Below are 26,168 nucleotides of genomic sequence, written 5' to 3'. Positions count from 1 at the left end.
TTAATCTCCTCTTTCAGGTCTCAGTGGACCAGATGTTCGTGACTGACCGGAGAGCCCTTGCAGCTCTTTGAGGGTGACCAGGTTGGAGCAGACGTGCTGTTGCCTGTAGATGGACTCTGACAGCAGGAAGTGCAGGTTGTGAAGCGGCATGGTGGACACCAGTGGAAGCATGCCGTCCTGATGAGGGATCTGCACTGAGATGTGGATACTACACAGGGACACATGGTGCAGAGAAAACATCAAGAAAAAATACTAAACTCTTTGTTCAAGATGCATCCCACATTCATCTGTACCTACTGACCGGTTGGGGTGTTCTTTGTGCTTGACATCCAGGTATTTAAGTGTGGCGATGAAGGACTGAGCCTGGAAGCCTCTGGCGGTTCCCGTGGTAACAGGTGTGTGGCAGATGGAGCCATCGGTGCCGATGGTGACGATGTTGCTCCTCAGTGGTGTTCCAGGGTGACCGGCTTTATCGCGAGCCTGAGCCACGCAGCGAACATGGAAGCGACGGCTGAAATAAATACTGTCCAGCACCTGAGAGAGAAAACAGAGTTCACTGCTCGGGGTTAAAGAAGGCAAAAGGACATTTTCACCTGACAAATCCAAGTCTGACTCTCAGTGCCTGTTCAGCTGCTTTAAGATCAAAGATTTAAAATTCCTCAAAAACATATTGATCAGCCCCAGCATTAAAACCAGCTGCCCAACCCTGATACGGTCCATCTCATACTGCCAAAAGAGATCTGAACAGTCAGGGCGCAGACAACGAACACTCTCAGGGGGTCACAGAGTGTCTCATACCAGGATGTTTTTGGTCTTTGAGAATTGGGCTTGGTCCCCACAGATGCCATATAGTCCCATCAGACTGTGCAGATATGTGGAGTTTAGCTGCTGGATGTTGTGTCGACTCTCCTAAACAGTTTTTGCAGGGCCCACAGTTCTCATGCCACAGGATGCTGTTACTGTGGAATGCTTTTAATGTTGTGTTTAATGTGTTACCCTACATAATGAATAGCTATATTCTTGTTTTCCTATCTTTAACAAGGCTTTCTGCTTTGTATTATCCAAATATGTAAAAACACATATGAAAAATAGGTATTTTGATCATTTAATTGAGGCCTCAATGGAACTTGTGAAAAAGCATAATTTGTCTCCTTTACATTAAGCGCTGAACTATCGCTACAGGGTGTAGAAGTGCTGGATGAACCTACCATGTGGTTGATGCTGGTGTACGGCGTGGTGTCTGTCACGGTCTCAAAAGGGGTCCGGGCACCGCTGGCGTCGGTGGGGGCAGCCACTTCCCATGAGAAGTGAACTTGGGTCTGGTTGATTCCGGCCTCCTCACAGCGCTCCTTCATCACAGAGTACTTGGGGTAGTGAGGGTCACAGGGAGTGACGCACACCAGAGGGTAACCTGGAGAGGGAGTCCTCTTACTGCCCTCTTTGGTCACCTCCTGGATGTGATCATAATCAGCCAGAGAGACCACCTGAGGAGGAGGAGGGAGGGTTAGTGATGATGGAAAGGAGAGGATGAGATGGGAGGAGAGTCTTCGTAAAGCACTAAAAGGGCATTTGGGATAAAATCAAATCACCCACCATTTAAAATCTCAATGGCATTTGAGCTCAGCGGATCTGACACATTCATCATAAGGAATTCTAGTGAAATGCATATGAAATGTAAAAGAAAAACATGTTTACAGCTACTGTTTAGAGTTCAGTATGCTTTTAATGCAGTGGAGATGCTTGGAGTGACGGGGCTGAAGGCAGCTGACAAAAGCTTTTATTGCTGCTGTCTGTTCAATAAGGAAAAATAAGGACATTTTATTTTTCAAATTTAACGACCACTGTGCGGTCAAACGTTGCATTTTGTCTCTTCATTATGTTTTATCATGAGATACTTAAATTCATTGTTATATTAGCAACATGTTATCGCAACAAAAAAACCTAAGTTTTACTTTGTTTTTATTGTTTCATGGCTTTATTTTTTCACTTTGTATTTCATGTTTGTGCACAGCACTTTGGCCAACTGTGCTGTTTTCAAAGCGCAATGCAAATAAAGTTGGATGTGATTGGATGAGTAGTCGTTTAAAAAGTGCACATGAAGCAGCCTGTGCATAAAATCCCCTCATCATTAACTCACAGGTGACCATGTTTATTGTAGCCATGCGTGCGTTCAGTTTTAACTTTCATTACATTAAGTTGGTGTCATTATCTCGTTATGAAAGATTAAGTGCGTCTCCCAGGCAATTTAAGACTGTATTGCCCATGAAATTCCTTGGCAAACTGAAAAGTGCCAGACTGCAGTAAAACTTCTTGTGAGTAGTCCTGCGCTCCATCACTCTTCTACAAAAGTAAAACTGTAATGATGAAATCCTAAAATCTTTAAATCACTGGGTGGAGACAGTTTGGGGAACCAGTGCAGTAACAAGATTAAAACTTGAAACAAGCTTTTTCGACACTTTTCACTGGATTGTTATCTATGGAACAAACAGATGTGAAGCGTGACCAATAGAGTTGATTTATGAAATAAATCATTCATAAATCATTAAATATAGAGATACAAGGTTTCAGCAGTCTTGACACCCTTCTGCTCGTTGTGCTGGTCTTTATTTGTTCTATAAGTTTGAGTTTTCTTACAATAGGTGGGGCAGGGAGGATGAGACTGCCTGCAGCCTCCTGGTCCAGAATGGTGACTGTTGCCGTGGTGATCTCCCCAAGCACTGCCTCCACAGGGTCATCAGGCCCAAGAACCAAGGAGAAGGATTCATGCCACTCCCTGTCCTCATTGGACAAAATCTCTACTTTGAACAGGATGTGATCCATCTCTATGAAATCACGAAAAAAGGTGAGATACAATTGAAGTTACTGTTCCCATACAGCTCTACTCTAATTTGGATTTGTTAGGACTTGACATGTGATGAGCTTTCTGCACTGACCTGGTGTGAACTTGAGCACTCGGCTCTTGGGGTTGTAGTCGACTCCAGACTGCGCCGATCCGTCCCGGGTACTGCAGCGGATTTTGGACGTTCGATCGAGATCGCCCCGGCGGATCACCTTGATGTTGAGCACCTCGATGCCATCTGGACCAGGAGGCTCTCTGACCTGATAGGACGCCTGCTCAAATTCAATGGTGGGAGCTGGAGAAAAGTAAAGATGTAGAAGTCCTTGTGCTTAAACAGATGTTATACATGGTCATCAATATTTCAGTCTTTATATGTTCTTTTCTCATTTATTTTCACATGGCCTTTTATTCTATATGTCTGTTTATTTTAAATTCAAACTGGACCTTGGGTTGCACTTGTGCTACATAAATAAAGCTGAGGTGTGGACTCAAAGCTAAAATCTCCTCCCCAGCTTCCTGAGAGGCTGAAGGAGGCAGTGATGCTAAAATACATCAAGCATCACTTCTTTTTCCAGAACATTTAAAAAATACTGGCTCATCTGATTCTGAAGTCACTCACTGCTAAACTGATTCCTCTCCAAAATTTAAGTCAACTTAAATAAACATAAAGACCCACACTTCTGTAGCTTTGCCAGGAAGAAAAACAGTCATCGACACAACTTTTCAGATGATAGGTGAGTTGAGCACCGCACATGTGCCGTATGCAAACAATGAGGTTGATGAGTGCCTGCTTACCGTCTTCATCGTTGGTGATAGTGATGGTGACGATGTCCCTAATGCCCACCATTGCACCGCTCCAGTGGTCACCAAGAGGTGTCCCAAGATGCACCTGGAATTCCTCCTCAGGTTCAAAAACAGAGTCGTCGTGGATGCGAACTGTGCAGTTCTTCACCTGGAGAAAAGAAGCAAAAAACTAAATGAACGAACAAAAACACTGACGCGCCAACTCTATGTTTTATTACACCCTGGATGAACATCTTACCTTTTCACCTTTGAGGAAAGTGATTCGGGACTCATCTGCATTCCTTCTCTCCTCAAAGTCATCCATCACCATGGCGGACATGGTCCGGGTGAAACACCGCACGGATGACTTGAAGGACAGGTCACCGGTCCGAATGATGGGGATGTGGAGGACACTGTCTCTCTCCTTCACAGTGTAGGCTCCCTTCTCAAACTGCATGCTGGGAACTTGAAGAGAGGAAAGATGGTTCTAAATTTGGACTTCAAAGTAAGAGAATACGACACGATGTGTATTTGATTACAGCGGAAGTCTGATTTTCTTGTGTGTACGCACTGTCCAGGAAGGTGTCTGTGATGACCACGTTGGCTTCGTAGGGTTCCTGTAGAACAGCACCTTGGGGAGAACTGAGGAACACCACAAAAGACTCGGACCCTTCGATGGATGGATTCTGGACATCGTCCATGATGGTCAGACTGCAGGTCTGAAAAGCAGAAACCTCAGCTTTGGCGCAGTTTGAAAAGATCAGTAAGTAATTTATTGGGTAGTAAAAACCTTTACCTGAGAAAGAAGTCTCACAAAATGATGAAATACAGTTCGAACTTGCTCGTAATGCTGCTGTTTCATAAACAATTATCCTTTTAATATTTAAATCAATAAGAATAAGCTCCACTAAGATGCTTTTAGCACATTTGGATGTGTAAAAATAGTCAACAAAGAGCCGCCTGTGGCTGTACCTCCTCAGTTTTCCCAGGTTTGAACTCCACCTTCTTGGAGCTGGGGATGTAGTCGACTCCTGGAGTGGCTGATGGGGGGTCTGAAGGTCTGGTGGCGCACCACACAGATGTCACAGAGGACAGGTCGCTGCCATGACGCAGCACCGGTATTTCAATTGTGCCTGAAGAGCGAAGATAAAGATGAAAGCAGAATGTGAGAAAAGAGAAAAATGGATGGAATGACATGTTCAATACTTGTATCCAGAAGTATTTTACTCAGGCAAAAAATAGCAACTCATATCAAGACATTAAATGGCTTTCAGTGGTTTGCTATATTAAAGTAATTCAAATTGTGAGCAAATAGCAACAAAGTAAATTGACCGAGAAGCTGGCTTTTGCAGCTAATGTCTGTTTAGTGCTGCCTATATGATGCCTCCAAAAAGAAACTTGACAGGATGGTATGTATAGAATAAAAATGGTACTATTAATATCTAAAAAACATGTTTTTACATGACTATTATGAAACTAGCACAAGATAATACTCTAGTTGTGAGGATTATTAAGAACTACGCAGCTATAACAAAACTTCCCATTCCAAATGCTAATTTTATATTCAATATTTAGAGATTTTTCTGTAAAACATTTTCTGTAAAAAACAAAAGTAAATCATCTTCTTTGAAAACGGTGCTGGAGAACAACTGTAGAATTCCTGGCAAACAAAGAGAGGCACAGCTTGGATGTGAGAGGAAGGTTCATACCAGCATCTTCACTGAAGGTGAAGGTGGCGTTTCCAAGCGAAACCGAAGACGCATCGTTGGGTCCATCGATGACGACCTTGGCCACCGACACGTCCCCCATGCGGGCGTTTTCAGACGTGTCTGACAACACCAGCTCGAACTCCTCAGACAGTTCGTACTCGCTGTCATCGATGAGTTTAACATCACAGGTGGACATACTGACGCCCGGGCCAAAGATGACGCGGTTGTCGTTGGTCATGCCGCGGCTCTTGTAGTCGGAGCCGGACTCCAGAGCGTGGAGGCTGCTGCCCTGAGCTGACTTGGCCACAGTGTAGCAGAGAGCAGACACAGTGCTGGAGGCGTCGCCTGAATGGAAACAAGGCCGATTTTGAACTTTGAGTCATACATTTAAAGCCGACTCAAGCATAACTGTCACGTATATTCATCCACTTTTCTTTTTTTATCATAAATGTTTGTCAGGTATTTTTTAAGCATGTCCTATACCATGCTGACACTAACATCCTGTACTAACTCTAAGGTATGTTTTCGTTTTCATTCTCTAATTAAATCCATGTTGTGCTTTGTTTTGAAATCCTCACTTTGCTCTTATTGTCTGATTGATGTCACACTGACTGCTGACTTCTGCTCCACATACAAGCTCCACGCTTCTAGTGCCAGATCACCTTTTCTCGTGCATCTTTCCAGTGTCGCCCCTGGGTTTTACCCCGCCTGTTAAATAAATTTCATTAGATTATGATTCCAATTGGCTTGAATTGGACTATATTATTAAAGTGCCTTGAGATTGAATAGAATAGAAATAGAATACTTTATTAAAAAATGATGAATGACATTTGTTGTAATTTGGTGCTACATAAATAAAACTGAACTGAACTGAATTGAATTTAATTAAACAGACAGGGCCTCCTGCTAAACTTCCACCTGACCTGGTTGTTAGTGTTAATCTGACTACTTTTGTTTCGAGCCCTTTGAATTTTTGAAGTTATCTGTGACCTAACCTTTTATAAGAAAACTTAAATCTTGCCTGTCGTGTGTGTTTGATTCCTGTTCCTGAGCAAATCCTTTTATGTTTTTGACACAAACACCAAAAGAAACGGGAGGAAGACTTGTTGATTTTGATTGATACAAATATACATACAATTTCTATCGTGAAATCTACTTTGATTTATCTTTGAGTTTTTCAATATCCAGTTAAATGTACAAAGATCAGGCGTCACAAATGCCAAATATTAACTTGAAAATGATGAAAATGCATTTGATAGAATCACCGGAAAATCAGTAAAAGAAACTGCACCAGACGACACCTCAAACCTGCTCTGCACCGTAGAACTTTCATAAAGTGCAGGAACAAGCAGCATGTGTAACTTTTATGATCTCAGCTAAGGGGGTTTTATGGTTGCTGCAATTTATCTGCTTGTTTGCAGATCAATTCAGGGGGCATGAACCGACTATATAAGTGGAATGTCTGGCTCTGGATTCTGAAGCAATAATAATTTCATTTTGCCTTGGTGGGCTGTCTTAGACTGCACTTTGTACTGAACTCTGTACCTTTCCTTTCGATGGGGGCATGGAAGAAGCCGGTGCTTTCATTGACATGGTAAGTCTTTTTATCAAACTGCAGAGTCGGCTCGTCCTCTGTGTCGTTGATGTTGACCATGGCTCGTGTGTTTCCGCCCAGCAATGCATACACGGGCATGCTCAGCTCCACGTGAAAGCTCTCAAGCCCCTCAAACACCTTGTCATCGTTAACGACTATGGTACACACCTTGGTGTCCTCACGCTCGTCAAACTGTACCTGGAGAACACGGAAGGGGAGTTGTTTAAGAAGTGTTGATGGAAACATCTGTGTGAGCTTCTTTGCGGAGCTCGGTTACCTGTCCAGCATACTCCACGTAGTCCTGCTGGTCAGGACGGGATCCGGTGCTGCTGGTGGAAATGGCGCTGCCTTGTTCTGTGCGGCAGAGCACGATGGCGTACTGGTTGAGGTTACCAGTTCGTTTCACTGTCACAGCTACTGTTCCAGCCTTCTCACTCACATTGTAGCTGAGGAGTCACCAGAAGAGTTGAAAAGAAGTTATTTCACATTTTAAAAGATGGAAATGCTTACTGCAGTGGTCCTCAAGGGACCCCGTCCTGCATGTTCTCCATGTTTCCTTGCTCCAAATGATCGGGTCGTCCTCAGCCTCCTGCAGAGCTTAAAGACTCGACCCATTAGAATCAGGCGTGCTGGAGCAGGGAAACATGGAGAACATGCAGGGGGTGTGCCACGAGGACCAGGATTGGGAAACACTGGCTTACTGCTATGACTTTCTTTTAATGAGTTTTGGGTTGTGGGTGTGTGTGCTGTAAAAGTCTTTCTCTCTACACAAACCTCTTGTGCTCAAAGCTGATAAGAGACCACTGTATGTGGAAGACGTTGTCGCTGACCACGTTTGGTTTGCTGTCTTTGACCAGGAACTTGAAGTTATCCATGGTCTCCTGGATGTTCTCCTGATGCAGCACATAGCGGATGAGGCCCAGATTGATATCAGCTGGAAGGAAGAAGATGAGAGGACTAACGATTAGCTATTTCTTTACGTTTATATTACTTTCAGGTCACAGAGGCATGATAAATTAGAGGCAACACACTGCATGGATGAACAAGGAAGCAGCCTGTTTAGTTTAATTTGAACGAAGATCCAAAGTGCTCCAACAGAAAGCGGCTGATGCTTCATCTCTCCGTGTGAAAGGTGTGTGATGCGTGAGGAAAAAGCTGCAGGTTCTTACAGATCCATGCCTTGGGCGACTGTTAAAGCTTCAAATGTGCCAAAAAACATTGCATCTGCTAGTTAATAATGAATGCAAATAAATAATTTTCTTATTAGACAATTGCCCCAGATCCTGGTTTCACTGTGAGGAGGTAAACTCCCAAGAAAAAAAAACTTTCTGCAAGGATTGGTTCTTAATAACAAAAAATCTGTATGAGGAATGTATTTCCTTTGAAATAATGATTCTATAATTTGTAGCCTCTGGCCATTTCCCATTACTGGAGAGTCACAATGAGGATGAAAGCCATTACTGGCTCACATTTTCAGCTAATTTCCACCTTCCAGAGCAGGTTGAAGAAGAGGTAGTGATGTAATTTAGGGCAAAACAACACGCAAAAAGATGAGTCTCCTTCTCCTCTTCGACCTTCAGGACGCTCAGCACGAATACTACAGTTATGAAGATAAAACTGGGCTAATTGATTCCACAAAACCAAAACATTTACAGTATTATGTAAATTGAAGAATTTATTTTAAGCCTGAGTGGAAGCACATGGCAGAAAAAAGTGTCATGGAGACCAGAAATCCCATCCACTCCACTCATTTACAATTTGTCTCTCCGGGTGAAGTTATTTCAGTTACTGGATATTTGTTATCATTAGGAAAAATATGTTTATATTCTCCAAATTGAGCATTCAACACATTAAAAGGACTGTTTGCAGTGGCTCTCCAGCCTACAGGATCAACATTTCACAAAAGCAAGCCGAGTGTGATTCCTGGCTGCCGCCTTGAGGTGAACACAATGTGAGAATGCTCATAAAGACAACCCTGATGATTCAAAGTGAAAATTGGCTGAGTGGATGTGGGGGAGTGAAAGAAAACCACTCCGCATTCCCATGGCAGCAGAGGAGCCTCTCCATGATGAAAAGACGGATTGTGCAGATATGAATGTGGGGCGTGTTTTTGTTCTTTCTTTGCATCTTTGTCCTCTTAACTGTGTTTATTGTCACTGTGAACTCAAGTTTAAAATCTTTAGGGGTTAAGTACCTAATTATTCCCCTCTTTTCTGCACTTACATCAGCTCAAGATAAATTATGCACAGAAGAGGGCAGTGATGCAACACCAGATTGGATGGAATTCTGTAAACGGGCCTCTTACACACTGTTATATGGCTTGAACAGGACCGTCCTCTCTTCTTGTCTTTGTAGGGTACTACTTCCAACTGTGTGATTTTATATACCAAGAGTTTTTAAAATGGAAGCCAATGAGCACTGATATCCAACAAGGGAGTCCCAATGGAATTTAGGCAAAAACGGAAGCATGTAGAAATCCTGTTTTGGTGACTTACTGTGAACACAATATGAAAACGTCTCGCTTAATCCGAAAAAAAAAAGCCGATGTAAATGTAGTCGAGGACAAGCTTGTTTCCGAAAGTTAAAGCAAAAGGAATTACCCAGATTGCACTAGACGAGATTTAACGTTGCGTCTCATCAGTCTTAATTTAGTCCATGAATCGTGGTCTGAAAATCTAAGAAGTTTTGTTTCAGCTCATTTAAGATTTCACATGAAATATTGCTTGGGACTATACTTTACAATACGCCTCTAGGGCATTGTTAAGGCAGTAGAACACATACAGGTGAAGAAATGGTAATCATCACCCGGCGGGCACACCAGGGATGGAGTGTTTTTCCATCGGATCGTCTATCGAAGGGAGGATCGTGATCTTTTTTTAAAATCTTTAAAGCGATCTTGAATTAATTTAATGCCATACGATGTTAAAAAAAATCCGTAGAACCTGCGCTTTACAGTGTATTTAAAAATGTTTCTCATGGAGCAACATGTCTGCATTCAGAGCCCTTTGAGAAATATTTCCTGCCAGGCGGCTCAAAGCATTTTTTTCTTAAACTTTAGGACCGACTCCTTAGCGTTTAGGGGTTAGCGTTAGCTCTTTAGGCTCACCGTTGACATCCGGGAAAAACCTAAAATATGCCCAAATAGCCGAGTTAGCATTCCTTTTTGGCACTAAATTGCTGTCGGCCATGTCAGCACCAGGCGAGTTTTTTTTTTTTTTAGCTGGTGTAACTGCACCCACCCTCTCAGGCCTATCTGCGATCGACAGTGGCCACGATCAAACGATCTGAAGACGGCACCGATTTCACATCCCTAGAGCACACACCACCCCTCTGCTCATCGGGCTCCACTGGCTGCCCTTAGTCGCCCGCATCAAATTCAAGAAGTCACAGATGTTAGCCTACAAAGTGCTTCACGGAACGGTTCCCATCGACTCGAATGCTCTCGCAAAGGCTTACGTCACGACTCGGTCACTCCGGCCGCCGTCTCGCGGTGCCTACACCACGCTTAGGACAATCCAGACTCTTTTCATGTGTCGTTCCACGATGGTGGAATGACCTACTGAGCGCTACCAGAACAGGGGCGTCCCTGTCCATCTTCAAGAAACTTCAAGAACCAGCTGTTCAGAGAGCATCTCCTATCATGCACTCCCCTCTATGCCTGCACTCCATCTCTCCACCTCTGACAGAGCCTGACTCGTGGTTTCCTTCTACGTAGCTTATTGTTCGCTGTAATGTTATATCCTTCTTGACATCTTAAAACATGAATCGTCCTGAAATCATAGACGGCACCAACCTGGACTCAAACACTGAAATATTGTTTGGGACTATACTTTACAACATGCCTCTAGGACATTGTTAAGGCAGTAGAAACCATAAATGTGAAGAAAGGGTAATCATTTAGAAATATTTCAGCATTATAACTTCAACAGTTCCACAGAGTGACTGCTATCAATAATGATACAGACTGGTAGTACCTCCGTGTCACTGAAAATGCAGTCAGAACATCAACATGTTAAAAGCAAACACTTTGAAATGATACTGGAAGACATGAAGACCTGTTTCACCAGCAGACGAAATGTTGTCTACAGAACATTTAATCAAGTACAAAGCATTTGCTATATGAATTATAGATATAAAACGGTTGTGTGCCTACAGATACCTCCACACATCATAAAGGCGACAGCTGAACACAAAAAAGTGCAATCATTTGACACGATTATGGAATAAAAACTTTCATTTTCAGACGAGACAAGATGTCTTTTCAATCAAAAAAAGCTCTGTGGGAAACTTTGTTAAATCTACCTGAAAAGAAGAGAAATAAAGGCCAAAGGGTCAGATTTTGTGTACCTTGTGTGAATGTGGTTATGGAGCTCCCTGGTTTAAGCTTGCTCTCCAGGAAGCCGTGCTTCGGCTCCGTGGTGACTTCATACAACAGCTGTCCGTCTTCTGTGTCCGGGTCCACTGTCAGCAGCTCCTTCTTGGTGATCAGGTTGGTGGCCTGACGAACAGTCAGAGATGACTCAAATTATCTGATATTTGGACATTGATAGTTGCTGCACCACAGTCACTATTTATTCTTCTAGGAAAGAAGGATTACTTTTCTTTTCTGCCTTTAGTGAACAGAACCTGTTATCTCTTGGAAGGGAGCACCTTGCTTCCCTTTTGTGACAGCCCGGTTGATTACGCATGTGCTCAGTTGGTTTTGAGGTGCTGGAGCTGCAGACTGCTCAATCTAAATATAAGTGTAGCGCCTGGAACATGATGTTCCAGCTTGTTTCTTTCTATCCTGTTTTATTTCAGTCTATTGCATCTATTGCAGGTATTCTACATCTTGTTTCCCTATGTTTTCTGAGGTTATATGTAGATTGTCGTTTAAACTGTCTGCCTTGTCCTGCTGGAACAGAATTTATTGCTTGGAATAATTTTCATTGGTATGTATTGATATCTCAGAGAGAGAAAAAAACAAGATGAATTTAAATGTATAAAAATCTGTATTAAATTTACCAAATATTGTTGCAGGCCAACAAAATTTCTTTGAGTTTTGTGTCCTTTAAAGACTCATTTAGGGATGAGCATTGCAAATTAGCTTCGGGTATAAACACTGTATTTTGTGGCAATGGTTCATATTATGAATGCAGATTCATCCTGTGTAAATAAACTTTAAATGAGAGCACAAACTTTCTGCTGTGTTAGTAAGCTGCAGTTCAGGAAAGGATTATTTCCATTGGAAAACACTTAAATATGACTAAACTGTTTGCTCATACACCGTGCTTTCTCCACTCGATGAGGAGACACTGTGGTAATTTGCCTCGGTGATAAAACACCCAGAACTTAATTACCAGCAGTGCAAACACAGCACAGACTTGGGATAAATTCACAAAGAGACATTTTTAGTGTCCACAAATAATGTTTTGCTTTGTGATGAGGTGGGCAAACCAGCAGGTAGACCAACTAGTATCTAAAACACGGCTTCTCTTGGCTTGCAGAGAGAGAATATCCAGAGAGAGCTGTGTGAGCTGTGTAAACCTTAATTTACTCAGAGCTGGTGGAGCACACACACACACACACACACACCTCTAAAACTCCTTAGCTTCCCGTTTATACAATATTATAACATAAGTAAGAAAAAGATCTCCATCTGTGCCCTGATATGACATCACTGCTAATATCAGCAAAGCATACGTTACGGTGTTTTCATGAGGCTGTGTTCTGGAAAAAGAAAGACGTGCACCTTGCTGTCCATGTATTCCAGCCACTGCAGTCCCAGGTTGGTGACAATGCGGGGTGTCCCATCGTCTACTGGGAGAATGTCAATCTTGAACTTTTGAGGAGCAGCTGTCACGATCTAGACAACCAGAAAAGTTTACGCAAGGATACATTTTGAACATGATGGCGGCTTTCTTTGAAAAGCATCTAAGTGACATTTCAAAACAGCAGAGCTTACAGAGCCCATCTTATGCCTGTTTATGGGCTACATTTTGAAGTCGGTGCATCTCATGCTTTGACACGTTTAATCTGCACCCTCCCACATCTCTCTGCTGCTCTAAACAAGCAGAAATACCACAGACTTCATCGTGAACTGTTTTCCGCTTTAAATCTCATTGATAAAAGCTGAAAACTCTTTCAGGGAATCATTAAAACAGCGAAAACATTCTCAGGTGGATATTGACTGAATCGCACAGTGGCAAAAACAAGTGCTGCAGGTAACTTATAGATTTCCCCTGCTTCAACAGCGATGACAGGCTAAATGATATAAGCTGCCTTAATATCACTCATTACTGTGTTGTGTCTGTGATGCACAAGGGACAAAAGAAAGAGCAGCCGTCATCACACGGAGGCTGTTAGGGCAAACACTGACACATGCCACGAAAGGATGCTTTCATCTACAGTTTATACATTATTCATACATTATTTAATAAGAGGGCAGCATCAGTGGGAACAAATTCATCTCGAACACCGGCAGCAATAACGCCACAAACCGTCTTCCACACTGTAGAGCGTGTGTGATAGCAGAGCCAAATGTCCCCGGGTGATGAAAAGATAGTAAACACAATGCTGAGAGGTGTGTGATTGAGGATATCAATACCTACAAGCTGTTGTTCAGTTTAATCATATGAACTATTAGTAATGACAGGTGGTGGAGGCTGGCGGAGAAGAATTGCTCAATTGATAATCAGAGGAGTCGATTCACCCTGAGGCTTGTTCATGACTACCACCATACCGCAGATATTAGCAACATGCACAGATGTTTGTACTTCTATCCTTGTGAGGACCTTTATAAGGTGCATCATAAACCAATGGTTGAGAACAAAGCAGAATCAATCTATGGGATTACAAGAGGCTCATCAAGGCAGAGGGAAAGAAGTAAAACAAATGCTGCAACACAAACTCATGTTGAGCTTTTAAACTTATCCATCTTCTAATACAAGCCTTTCAAGGTTAAAAAATCATTAAAAATAAGTCATTTGAGAGGATGAAATACTTCTGCTTTGTCTTGGAAATATATGGTTTCTATAAAATTTATCATTTCTAATACTGAAATATTCTCCCATTTCAGAAATATCCATTCTCTCAAAAACTTTTCCTTCCTCAAAGATGTTGAGACTTTTCTAAGGTCTCCCTCTGAGGTGTGTCCTCACAAAGACAGGAACACACACAAACCACTGATGCAACCGCTCCTGTCATATAAAGGTCAGAGCACACACACCAGCCTTCAATTCACACCAACACATGCCCTGCCTGCTCCATTTCAATCATTCAGCTGGAATAAAAATGTCAAAAAGTTGCCTCACACACACCTTTTCAAATGCCATTTGACACACACATGTGGTACACACACCTCTTTGCCGGCCTCCTCCACCATGAAGAGCAGGTTGGTGCCATCGGCCACAGTGAAGGTGAAGCGGTCTTTGAGCGAGTTGGAGCCATCGTGGTTGTAGCTGATGCGGTTCTGGTAGACGTCGTCCATGGTGAAGCTGCTGGTCTGCCTGTAGTGCTGGCCGTTGTTGGTGCGCTCAATGGTACCGTGGCGAGGAGGCTGGACCACGGTGAAGGTGATGGACTCCGCCTGGAGGTTTCCGGGTGGGGAATGGAGTGAAAAGGATGAAAGGATAAGAGGTAATCATCAACGATATGCTCTTAGAGAGATAAAGTCATCTTTCCAGAGGTTTGTTCAACAGAAAGAAGAGAACAGAATCACATATTTATGACATTAAATGAGTTGACGCTGTCAGTCTCAATAATTCATTTATGAATTAATTAAGTTAATCTAAACAGTTTTCTTATTGGAAGCATCCTGACCTGCTGAACTTTCATAAATCATCCCAAATTTCCTTCAGGATCAATAAAGTATTTATCCATGTATCTATCAGGGTCCGCTGCAGATGGTTCAAACAACAGAGTATGAGTAGTGTGCTACCTCTGTGTCTGCATCAGTGGCTTTCATCTCAAATTCGGTGATGGTCTTCCTCACACCCTCCTGGACCCTCATCCCAGGGACATGGAGCAGAGGCAGGGAGTCGTCCACCGGCTTGATGGTGATGTAGAAAGTTTGAGCAACCTGAGAACAGGCAGTGGTTTGTTTTTTTTGTTAATTTATTGTTTCCATGGTTTCACAGTACCAGGAAACCCAAATCCAATTCCTCTCCTCAGCCCTAGGTTCAGTTTTCTTTAAAAGATTGAGGATCAGTGCTCATTGTTGTTCAAAAACCCTAAACACCCCAGTTAAAGGGCTAGATGACTCCTACATGTTGACCCTTACTGGCACCTAACTAGACTAAGAGGAAGAGTCAGCCACACTGGCTTCTGTATTTGTGCAAAAACATACTGTCTGAAACGGCCAACTTCAGCTGAATCTGTTTAAATTAAACCAGTAAGTGTCTGCGAATCACAATCAGTACCACACTCCAAGAAGAATCCACAGAATGAAACAGTGAAAAACTGTCTTCTATACAATGTCTATGGATGACTGCACTGGAACCCAGGGGGGGGGGGGGGGTCGTAGGCTTTTTGTGAAAATTGTGCTGCCAGTATTATTGATGTTGTTTCCTGTTTGAAGGTATAAAAATAAAAATAAATTTGGCAATTTGCAGTTCTTTCACTGAGAAGACAAAGTCGTTGTGCAAATTAAATGCTCATTCGACCACCTGGTCAATGTAGAAAAATGTACTCCTGGTTTCAGTTAGTTAGCAGTTTAAATCCAGCTCCTGTGTTGCACATAATGCAATGTGAGAGCCAACAGCTCAGTCCACAACAACGTTTTGCTTGTGCAGGCTAACGTAGCCTCCAGCGTCTGGCCCCCAGCTGAGATGAAGAGCAAGCTAATGAGCTCTGGTAAACTCACTCCACTCCACTCAAGGCTTTTCCTTTGGAGTCTTTGCAGAGCTGGGATGCACATGCACACATATACATACTTTTTAGGTTGAGAATTTTCTGTTCCCAGGTGGAAATGGAACAACGTTGCTATAAAGAAAACTCTTAAGCCCAGATGACATAACCCAGATAGCAAACTTTACTGGAATACCCATCAGCAAATTACTCTTGTTCTGTTTTAGTATCATTCAAATTGCAAAAAACCTGCATTAAAAGACAGTAAATAATGCTTTTCACCTTTTTCGTATGTTTACTGAGCCAATCTGATGAGCTAAAAGGACTAAAGTACAGCTTCCCTGCCACTCTGAAAGCTTTGGAGTCATTGCATCATTGACGACATTAAAAAACACAGAGGAGTAGTGAATAACACTAACCTGCCACAGAGTGGAACCTGACCAGGTAACAACTGAACAGGTTCTTCTTGTTGCTTTATATTGAATAAAAATCTGAGGAAATCTGACAACATATTGTGAAGGCTACATGACTTGTTGGGTGTTCCCAGTGTGCAGAGTTCAGCTGTGACATGTACATCTCCTCCACCTGAATACTGCAGCGGGTGACCATGTGCATCCGCTGATGCCAACAGTATTCCACAATGGCTTCTTTCAGCAGGATAATGCACCCTGCCACAATGTAAAAGTATTCTAGAAACAGTGTGAAGAACAACAAAGAATTCACGGAGTTGGCTCGGTCTCCAGATTCCCTACATCTAAATCTGGCTGAACATCTGGAGGGTAAACTGGAGAACACGCCAACTTGAAGCTTCAGAAGTCTTGTGGAGAACTGATTTGGCAGGATGAGTTGGATCTACACTGATTGACATGTATACTTCTTTAGAACTTGAAAACCTTTTCAGGACACTCAAGTAAAGCAGGTGTGCTGAGTGGGGCGTTTTCATTTTTTCCATGCCTATTGAGTGGTCTGCGTGGCACAAGAGTCATAAGCCAGGGTGGGCAAAAAAAAACAGGCTTGATGACCACATTCACAACTAGATGTGTGACTTGGAACTAGATGTGTGACTTGGAAGTTGTTTTATTCGAGCTGATATTCTGGGGTTTGTTGTGTGATTAAAATACGAAACAAGGACCGATAGTTTGTTTCGGTCTGTCACCCATCCAGCCCCCGAGCAAGAAAAACAAAACAAATTAGCAGTAAATGAGCTGCAGAAACCCCATTAAAATGTAGAGAAACAGGTTTTGTTTTCTAATGAGAAGCTTTTTCCTCTGTGAAAAATAATCAGCACCTGGCAGATATGGAAATTAAAGCTTTCATAGTATGTGGGTGTGTGTACTTAAATATTCAAAATGTTAATTAATAAGTCTAAAAAGCTTGGAAACTGCTGGGCTGTACCAGCTTTGACACATTAATCAGCTTAATAAGGTCTTCCAGGACATCTCAAACTGTCCCAGTACAACCAAGAAGAAAATGTTGGATTTTGAAAGAGCTTTGGACTCTGCGGCGTCCTCGTCATTTACCTCGTTGGTCCCGTCAGACACAGTGAAGGAGAACTGGTCAGCATGCTTCTCTTCTTCGCTGGTGTGGACATACTGGATGCTGCGTGATGCCAAGTCAGCCTGGGTGAATGAGCCGATTCTGGTGCCTGATAGAGACAAAGAGTTGTTTGTTTAAGGAAATTAAATGAAAATTAAATTACACTGAAAGTGAGCTCAAACTTTAAAACTCCTCTTTACTCTGTGATACGTTCGCAGATTGAAACTCAGAAGGGAAAGGTAATCTGGCATAACTGCAAAAGTCCAGAAGTACTCCGCATGATGCTTTAACATGACGGGATGATTTATTTTCAAAAAGCAGATGATGCAGTTGTTTGTATGTCATGTTTTCATAGTGAAGTTTGATATAAGTTGTGAAAAATCAACAGAAAAGAGAAAGTGGGCAGAAGTTGCTGAGGTCGATGTTCTTTCATGTCCAGCTGTGCCTAAACGAGGAGGATTTTAAAGCATTTCTTTGTAGGTCTGTCGGTGTATGAAGTAATGCTAAATAAAATACCAACAATGGATCTCTCAAGCACCCCGCCTTTCGCCCAATGACTGCTGGGATAGGCTCCAGCCCACCCGCTACCCGACTGACGGTATAGGAAATGGATGGATGGATGGATCTCTCAAGCTGCTGGTCGCTTTGATAAGGATTTAACTTGCTGAATAACATGAATAACAATATTATTTCCCTGTGCAGACACAATGGGGGTCAACTTATTTCCCTGTACAGGTGGAAGGAATCCAAATGAGCGAATAAATAATGAAGATTTTAATGAAGCAGGTCAAATTTAGAGTGAAGGAGACAACTGATGTTATAACAACTGATATAATGTCTGATATAATGTCACGGATGTCTGGAGGCGTTTCAGCCTCAGTCCACTTCATGGTGACCAGTGATGCTGAAACATGCTTTATGGTTTTAGCTTCTGGTAACCATTTAAGAGCTTTTTTTTTTTAGATTTAAGGAGCAAGATTCTTTGTTTCATGCTCATATATCACACTGCCCTCCCTCAAAACATAGGCCTTCCGCCCAAACAGTCCCTGCTTGCTTTTGTATTGCTGTGATCTCAGCCACCAGATATGCAGCTGATGTCACCGTCTCTTTGTGGGTGGCCTTGTTTTATTTCAGGGTGTCCTTAAGATGATCACAAGTGAAATGGCCTCAGAAGATCACACATATACATATTATTATCCAGTTTCATCCAATTTATGATACAGTTACTTCTATTATCTGAATGTAAGTGTTGGTAAACTGAAAAAACAAATGGTGGATTCAAGTGTACATTTTTAAGTACAGTGATGAATAAAAAAAGACATTCTATCATGTCACTGATATTTGTATGTAGGCTACTGCAAGAATACCTAAATAAGTGTTCATATTTAGGTGCTCAGAATTTCTCTGGGTTTGTTAAGTATTGAGCAGAAATATATTATACAAAACTGCAGTTTCATGTAATCTGTGATTTAATTCAGATAGGTTGACCACAAAAGATGGTTTATGAATCAATATTTGATGCTTACTATTCCTGTATAATTAGTCTTTTTAGATCCATCTTTGAGAGATCACTAAACAAAATACAGTCATTATTTGGTCAACCATCCTGATATGAATGTGAACTTCAGACTGGCTTCCAGATAGCACCATTTTGATGATATAAACACTTATCTTACTGGTAGAGCTCGGCTTTTTCTGCTCTAGTCAGTGAACATGTCATGTTGGATTGTGCCTGCATGCTCCACATGGGTTCACCTGTAAAGAGTGTTGAACTCTGTTTTGGCCTGAAAAATAGGAAACCTGCTCTGGGTCCGACTGCAATCTCTTCATCTAATGTGGCAGTGAAATGCTGCAAGAGAGCGGCTCCAGTACAACTGAAGTCCTGACAGGAATTCATGAAAAGCTGAACTTTCACATTGAACAACAAAAGGAGACACATTTCTTGGCACACATATCACTGCTATGGACGTTTGTGCTTTTTGGAGAGCTGCAGCAACACATCTTTGACAAACATCCAACTTGAAAAGTGTCTCAACCTGTTCAGCCTTTTTTTTTTTAATAAAAGATGCTGCATTGAAAGTTAGCATTCTCTTATCTTAACTTTCCCCACTCACTGAAAAGCTATCCTACAGGACCAGTGGGCGTGCTGAGTGTGTTAGCACAACATAACAGCTTCACTGAGAGGCTAGCAGTGATTATCTGGAGCTGCTCTGAAGCTCCGAGGTGCAGCAGTGCTCGGACGTTGGGGAGCAATGTTAACATCCAGCTAATCAGCATGCTGCAGGTGCATTCAGCTCTGTGGAGCATCCATTCAGCCGGGGCTGAAATCCTCAACATTACAGAAGCTAATAATCGCCTCTTTATGATCAGAAGACACATCAACTTTTCTTTTTCTACCTGCATAATTTCTTATAGCCTCTTCTTCTTGCTTTTTAATGAATGAAAGCAGACAAGATGTTCATTTAGGAGTCCTTAAATTCGGATGGTTTCCACATGTGTGAGTGGGTATTTTGGAGCAGCTGTAAGAACACATCTAGTACAAGAATTTACGGTGAATCTGTAAATGTCTTTGTTGACTTACCATGTGAATGGGAATTACTGCTTTTGCCTCCCACACATATTCTCCTGCCTCAGTTCACCATCTTCACTGTGTACATTTGTTTTAAGAGAACTTTGCTCATAACTTTAACATTCAGCTTGAGAATGTAAAGATGTTGGTATAAAACTCACTTCTGTGGCACCGAGTTACATTCTCACACATGTAGCAGCTCAAGCCTTAAACCATTTCTCAGAATGGACTGATTCCACTCAAGCTGCAGGACACAAAGGAATGGAGGAGCAAAACAACGAAAGAGGTCATGTCACCTCAAGTCAGACAAGGAGGAGTGTTGTGGGTGAGCTTAAAGGGCCTGAGAAGAGCCAGACTGTGATAGCATACGCTTTTAAACAAAACAGTTTCAGGAGTTTTACTGGAGGCTCTCAGAGATGTTTTAGTTTTCTGTGTCAGAGACTAAAAACTGAAGAGTCTCAGAGACTTTCTACAGTTCAGTGAAGATTATTAAGACATTTTCCAACTGTTTCAATTATTGAAGGCTTTTTAAGTTAGTTACAGTTAGGTAGTTACAACATTAACAGCATAACTAGTGATCTGCAACACACTGTAAAAGTCTTCCATGTATTCTAATGGAATAAAAATGCGTTAAACAGATTTTATAAACATTTTTAAAGAGTTTGGTTTGACGTTCAAAGTCAGGTGACTACATATAAAAGATAAGTGTGTTCATAAAAGTAAATTATCTATAGTAATTATGTAACACATTGCCTGAACAGATGTGCATCTCAGACCTGATGCAATTATCTTAAGATGCAGTTTGGCTGGAGGTGATGCTCTCACATCTGCTGCCTCTTACCTGGATTGGTGGCGTGCTCGATGTGCCCCAGGCTCGTCTGCTTTGTGATTTGATAGATGAGCTCGCCTGGCTCGCTGTCCTGGTCGCTGGCCGACAGGTGTAGCGTGGTCAGCTTCTTCATCGAGTTCTCATCCAGCACCAGGCCTTTGTTTACTACCACGGAAGGAGGAAGACGGTCCTCTGTGGCAGGGAAGATGAAGGTTAGTCCCAAAAGGACAGAGATTTATTGTGGACAGAGTTTGTGAAAAGAATTCTTTCAAAATGAGAGCTAAGTAATGGGAGAGAATATCTCATTCTGGTAAAAACTTACTGGAACTGGAGCAGTGGAATAGAAAGAAGCTAAGACTGATTTGGACAGAGAAATAAGCCCACAGGAAATAAAGCAAGTCAAAGACCGGTGGTGGGTGACAGTGAAAGAGAGAATAAAGCATATCAGCATGTGTGACAGAAGGATAAAAGTTAGAGAGATTTGGAAAAACAAATTGGGTAAGATTGAGAGAAAGACAGAAGTCATGAGAAGTGAGTGTGGAAGGAAGAGAAATGAACAGACAGCTTCACTGGGAGACAACAGTGGGTAAATAATGCAGAACAGGATAAAGAACTGGGACACATGAGATAATCAGGATGTTGCTCAACCGTGAGGGACAGCCAATCTGTCATTCTACAGCTGCTTCTTAAGTGGAACTGCTGAACCAGTGGTTCTTTAGCCGTATCCTCACACAGAAGAATGGAAAAATAAGGTTTTGTTTTGGCAGAAAAGGTGAAGAAAACAGCCGGCTGAGTTTTATGATACAGCAGTAACAGAAGTTACGTTAAACATGCTCAGTTAGGTCTGGAAATATGAGGACAGTGATAACAGTTCCATTATTTTTACATAGAGGCAGTGGGATGGCTTGGAAATGCATGGTTTCAAATGGCACCGAGTGTGACAGAAAACAGAAGCAGCCAAATGCATTCAGACGTGTGGAGCAATTCACTGCAGGCGCAGACTCTGCCAAAGTACATTTACACACTATGACAGCAACCTATGAATTATTGAAGGTAAAGAGGTGGAATATTCTGCAAAGGCAAAGTCAGTCGCTTCATCTCTACCCAATCAGAGCTGCATTTCACCTGATGAACAGGCAACCAAAGGCTGATTTCCTCCATCTCAACTACGATAAAACTAATGTCCCTGTGATAGGCTCTGATTTTTTATTCATTTATTTATTCTTTTTTTTAATGAAAGAGCTCAGTGACTTTATTGCCCTACTGTAATTCCCTTTAAGCGTCTCACTAAGTTCCCTTTATCCAGTCTTTAATTGGTCCAGCGTGTGGTGGCTGGTGGTTGAACGTAACCCCAACTTTGACTCTTTTTACTGCCTTCCATTTAAATTCAGAACTGATTTTAAAAGGTCATTGCTCACTTATAAGGCCAGTAATTACATCCCTAATAACACGAATCAAAGTAGAGACAAAAGAAACACAGGTCACAGCATTAAAATGTTATCCTAACGACAGGATTATCACACAACATAGCAGCAACCTAAAATATCATTTTTATCTCAAAAACAAACCCATGCCAAAGAATTCTTCCCCCTTCATAAACTGACTGTCCACTTGCAGCCTAACATGTCAAATAATTATTCACTTTACTTTCATTCATATAAAAGAATTAAAAGTGCTGATGCAGGTGATGAATACTCTGCAACACCTTTAACTCTCGCCTCTGTAACTAACTTGATGGAGTTTGAGGATTTTTGACAGTAAAAACAAAAACTGAAACCCACCAATTTCCCAAAGAAGGCTAACGAGCTGTTAAAGTTGCTAAAACAAATCATTACTGAACATATACATTATTCAGAAAATGCATCAGCTGCTTTTGCAGACAGTGACTCTGCCCAATTTGTAATTAGGATGCGGGCGGTGTGCTGTGGCACATCGGGACAAAGGGATGAATCTGCTATAATTGCCTTGTCTTCTCAGATGAAAGAGCAGTTCAGCCTTTTTTGTGCTGCTGCAGGTAACAGAGGATGGAGGAAACCCTACCAAGCACACTGATGAAGAAGGACTGGTCGATCAGTTTGTTGCCCTCTGGATCGACCAGGTTGAACTTGAAAGACAGGCTGCCTCCCTTCTCCCCTTTCTCATGGCTGTACTGCAGCAGACCTGCAAGACAGGGACAAGCACTTAGTGGCAAAGTAATGTTGAGTCTTCAGTAAATGCTGAAGAAAAAAAAACATCTACAATTCATAATGAATTACAACCGCATCCCTGTGAGCGACTAACAGAATACTGTGGCTGCTTTTAGTGGCTTCTACTCCTTACTTACAGAGTCATAAGGCTGGATGTAGGAGACGATCTGTCTCTCATGCCTGTGAGCTACAACAACATACAGTGTTGCCTACAGGCTGTGTTGGACAACTACTTTGTTCAGCATGACTTTTGGACTGGAGCATGGATGTCAGCTTTGCACAGCACGACTGAGAGTGAGCTGCCAACTGCTTTTCACTAAAATCAATCTTTTTTTCTGAATGTATTATTCTTTTTGTGTGCTATTCGGTTTCAGAACTTCTATGTGAGACACTTATATAAATATAATAATACAATGATATAAATCCCTTATTTGCTCCTCTGTATTTAAAGGGGCCCTCCCATTAAAATCAACGTCAAACAGCAGAACTTACAAATAACTATTTTCTAGAGCATTAAACTGAAACAAAACCAAAAAGAATGACACAACAAAAGCAACAAAGCTGGCACCTTTGTTGACAGCCTCCTGAGTGAAGCTCTGAACAGGCCCTTTGACAGAAACCTTCTCCACACGACTGCTCCCGCTGAGCTGGAGCTTCCCGACTGGAGGGTCTTTGGTGAGGACGTACCTCAGCTTCAGGTTGTCTGAGTCGATGTCTGAGCCCTTCAGATTCTGCTCTGTGATCTTAGACGACGACCCTGCAAAATACAGAACACTCACGCATCTAGTTTAAAGTTCCTTTAAGTGTTAATAAAACAAATAGGCCGGCATGAAGACAACTCTCAAAGAGGAACTTTGTGATGCTTTTCTCTTTTTTAAAACTTTACCAAGACTTTCATTTAGAACAGAGCACTTTCCAGATATCTGCTGAGAAATTTTATTAGAAAAATCAGCCCTTTTCCTCCTAATAAGATAAGCTTCTATGACCCGATCAATTCTTTACTGAGTCACCTGCAGGCAGCTGCAAGCCTCTGTTAACTGTCATTCGAGGTCCTTCGCTCTTCCTGACATCCATGGTGAACTGCAGACGACCCTTGTGGGTGTAGATACCATCGGTGAGCGTGAAACCCATTTCATCTGCACCTCCATTGACAGTTTCGGGCGTGTAGACCAACAGCCGATCCAGAACGTCCTGATAAGTGAAGGTGGAGCCCTGCGTGAGAACACGGCCGTTCTCCAGCGGCTGAGAGTAGAACTGCCGTCTGCGTAGCTTGCCTGAGGGATTACAGGATAAATGAAGCTCGGATATAAAGGTGGAGTACCTGTCTGTACAGTATATTCATGTGAATGCTAAAGACAAGTCTGGTGAAGTACTGATATAATCTCAGTCTAATGGAGAATATCTCAGTTTTTCACGAAGTACAGGTTGGAAAAGATCTTTGTAGAAACTAATGAGATGGTTTAGATTCTGATTTAAAAGGTTTAAAAAGGATTTGAGACTAAATCCAGCAGCATAATGAAGACACACGCACACAGACTTTCTGTTCAAGTGCCCAACATGCATTTCTCAACATTTGTCGTCAAATATTTCTGCTTTATTTTCCAGCAGATCTTAGTTTTGGACTCGCTTTTGCTGCCAATGAGTGAAGAAGTGACACTTATTTTTCAGAATTCCATTAAATCGTGACATGTAAATGTAAAGTTAATTAATAAAGACCTTTGGTCTCAGCTGCCAGATTTGGTTTGGCACTGTATACCAGAGGGCTGCATTGGGATTGGGTCCTGCCAGGTCCTGCGGGCCCCAACTCAAATCTCGCGGGAGCAGGCGGTATGAACTTTGCTGCGGGCGGCTAAAAAAAAACAAAACAAACACTGCGGGATCGGGATGCAGGTCACGTGTACGATAATTATCGTATTTGTATGATAATTTTGCCCTGTGTACAATGTATGATCAATAATCCCAAAAAAGGCCACATGTACGATAATTTGACCATTCTGTGAATATGTGGTTAGAATCGGTTATAATCAGCACATCGCAACTGTCTCTCTGATTTTTTTGTGAACCCTGAAGGCATTTCCATTTCCATGTGACAAGTTTCAAGCCAATCGTGCTTTTCTATGTGAGCTACAGTGACTTTCATGCGTTTGCCTCAGAAGTTCCTAACAGTAGGTGGTCTCCAGGCCTCATTATTTGGCTCATTAGTTCCCACTCGTCATTGTTTACGGGGACATTTAGCCTAACGCAGCTGCTGATGCAAAGTCGTGAGTCTGTTAGATTTTATTCAACATTTAAGTGACTATAGCATCAATAGACTTGTTATTTTGGTTATGACGGGTGTACGATAATTTCCCTCAAAATATGATCATTTTGTGTCTCTGGTACAATAATACTACATTTCCCACCTGGCAACACTGTCGGGATGTATCCTAGCGACAGGATGTCAATAAATGACGTGGAAAGGAAGCTCAAAGAAGGTCTTTACAGCACAAAGACAAAGCAAGGCAAGTCTGATATTTGGAGAAGTTTCTCAATTGTCCATTAATCTCTTTATTAATAGACTATAAGATGATGTGTTTTCTCCTGCAGGACGGGAGAAGACAAAGTCAATGCATTTCTATTACTCTGCGGGCATAAATTCTCAAAGTTCTGCGGGTGCAGGCAGGAGTGTAACACACACATTGTGGGAGCGGGCGGTAAAAGTCAGAAACTTAGCGGGAGGGGGATGAAGAAAACAGTCCCATGAAGGGCTCTACTCTATACTCTTGAGAAAAGATGGAAATAATCATGTAATAATCTAAAAAAATAAGCCAAAGAAAGTGGGTGCCTTAAGTTTCAGGGCTTAAAATTTAAGTCGATCTATTGGTAGTTATGTAATGAAGTGTTTTAATTTTATTAGAATGTAATCACACTTCTGCAGATGCCCAAAAGGGGAAAAAAAAACAAACACCACTAACCACGGGTATTTACTGAAGTCACCGCAGTGTGGGGTATATCAAGCAGGTGGTCATTTGGTTGCAGTTAGCAGTTGGTGCCACTAGATTTCACCGTTGCCTACATAATTGGCCCATTTCTACTTGGTTCTGGACAAACACAGAGATCACTGCAGGCAGCACAGACCAACTGATATTACAATTGTCATAGTGTCCTAGTGCCGGCAGCAGGCACTTTTTTTGCACTTCTTGTAGCTATTTCAGCTGTTTTTCGATCCTCACAGCAGGACTTGGAGCTTATCAAAGTTTAGAGAACTCATTTGTCTGTTTATTTTGCATTAGGGGAAGCTATTCAATACAAAACCAA

At 42.0% G+C, this 26,168-nt stretch overlaps 1 protein-coding gene across 3 annotated transcripts in view; it reads right to left on the bottom strand.

The window, feature by feature from the left end:
- fras1 (Fraser extracellular matrix complex subunit 1) overlaps positions 1–26,168 on the bottom strand; it is a 236,035-nt gene that overhangs the window by 7,360 nt on the left and 202,507 nt on the right. For all 3 annotated transcript variants that reach the window (XM_072387285.1, XM_072387281.1, XM_072387284.1), the window contains exons 43-64: positions 23,882–24,145; positions 23,440–23,628; positions 22,726–22,845; positions 20,698–20,877; positions 17,272–17,396; positions 14,844–14,984; positions 14,265–14,492; positions 12,657–12,770; positions 11,273–11,423; positions 7,700–7,859; positions 7,203–7,371; positions 6,877–7,123; positions 5,332–5,676; positions 4,595–4,755; positions 4,194–4,341; positions 3,882–4,087; positions 3,635–3,791; positions 2,934–3,134; positions 2,635–2,822; positions 1,209–1,484; positions 302–534; positions 48–208 (exon numbers count right to left, since the gene is read on the bottom strand). In XM_072387285.1, coding sequence (XP_072243386.1) covers positions 48–208; positions 302–534; positions 1,209–1,484; positions 2,635–2,822; positions 2,934–3,134; positions 3,635–3,791; positions 3,882–4,087; positions 4,194–4,341; positions 4,595–4,755; positions 5,332–5,676; positions 6,877–7,123; positions 7,203–7,371; positions 7,700–7,859; positions 11,273–11,423; positions 12,657–12,770; positions 14,265–14,492; positions 14,844–14,984; positions 17,272–17,396; positions 20,698–20,877; positions 22,726–22,845; positions 23,440–23,628; positions 23,882–24,145 — 4,164 coding nt within the window. The remainder of the gene's footprint in view (positions 1–47; positions 209–301; positions 535–1,208; positions 1,485–2,634; positions 2,823–2,933; positions 3,135–3,634; positions 3,792–3,881; positions 4,088–4,193; positions 4,342–4,594; positions 4,756–5,331; positions 5,677–6,876; positions 7,124–7,202; positions 7,372–7,699; positions 7,860–11,272; positions 11,424–12,656; positions 12,771–14,264; positions 14,493–14,843; positions 14,985–17,271; positions 17,397–20,697; positions 20,878–22,725; positions 22,846–23,439; positions 23,629–23,881; positions 24,146–26,168) is intronic.

Source organism: Leuresthes tenuis, unplaced genomic scaffold (assembly GCF_036924035.1).
Source record: "Leuresthes tenuis unplaced genomic scaffold, fLeuTen1.0.hap1 SCAF_6, whole genome shotgun sequence".
Taxonomy (NCBI): domain Eukaryota; kingdom Metazoa; phylum Chordata; class Actinopteri; order Atheriniformes; family Atherinopsidae; genus Leuresthes; species Leuresthes tenuis.
This window is presented reverse-complemented; position numbering and strand designations above follow the sequence as displayed.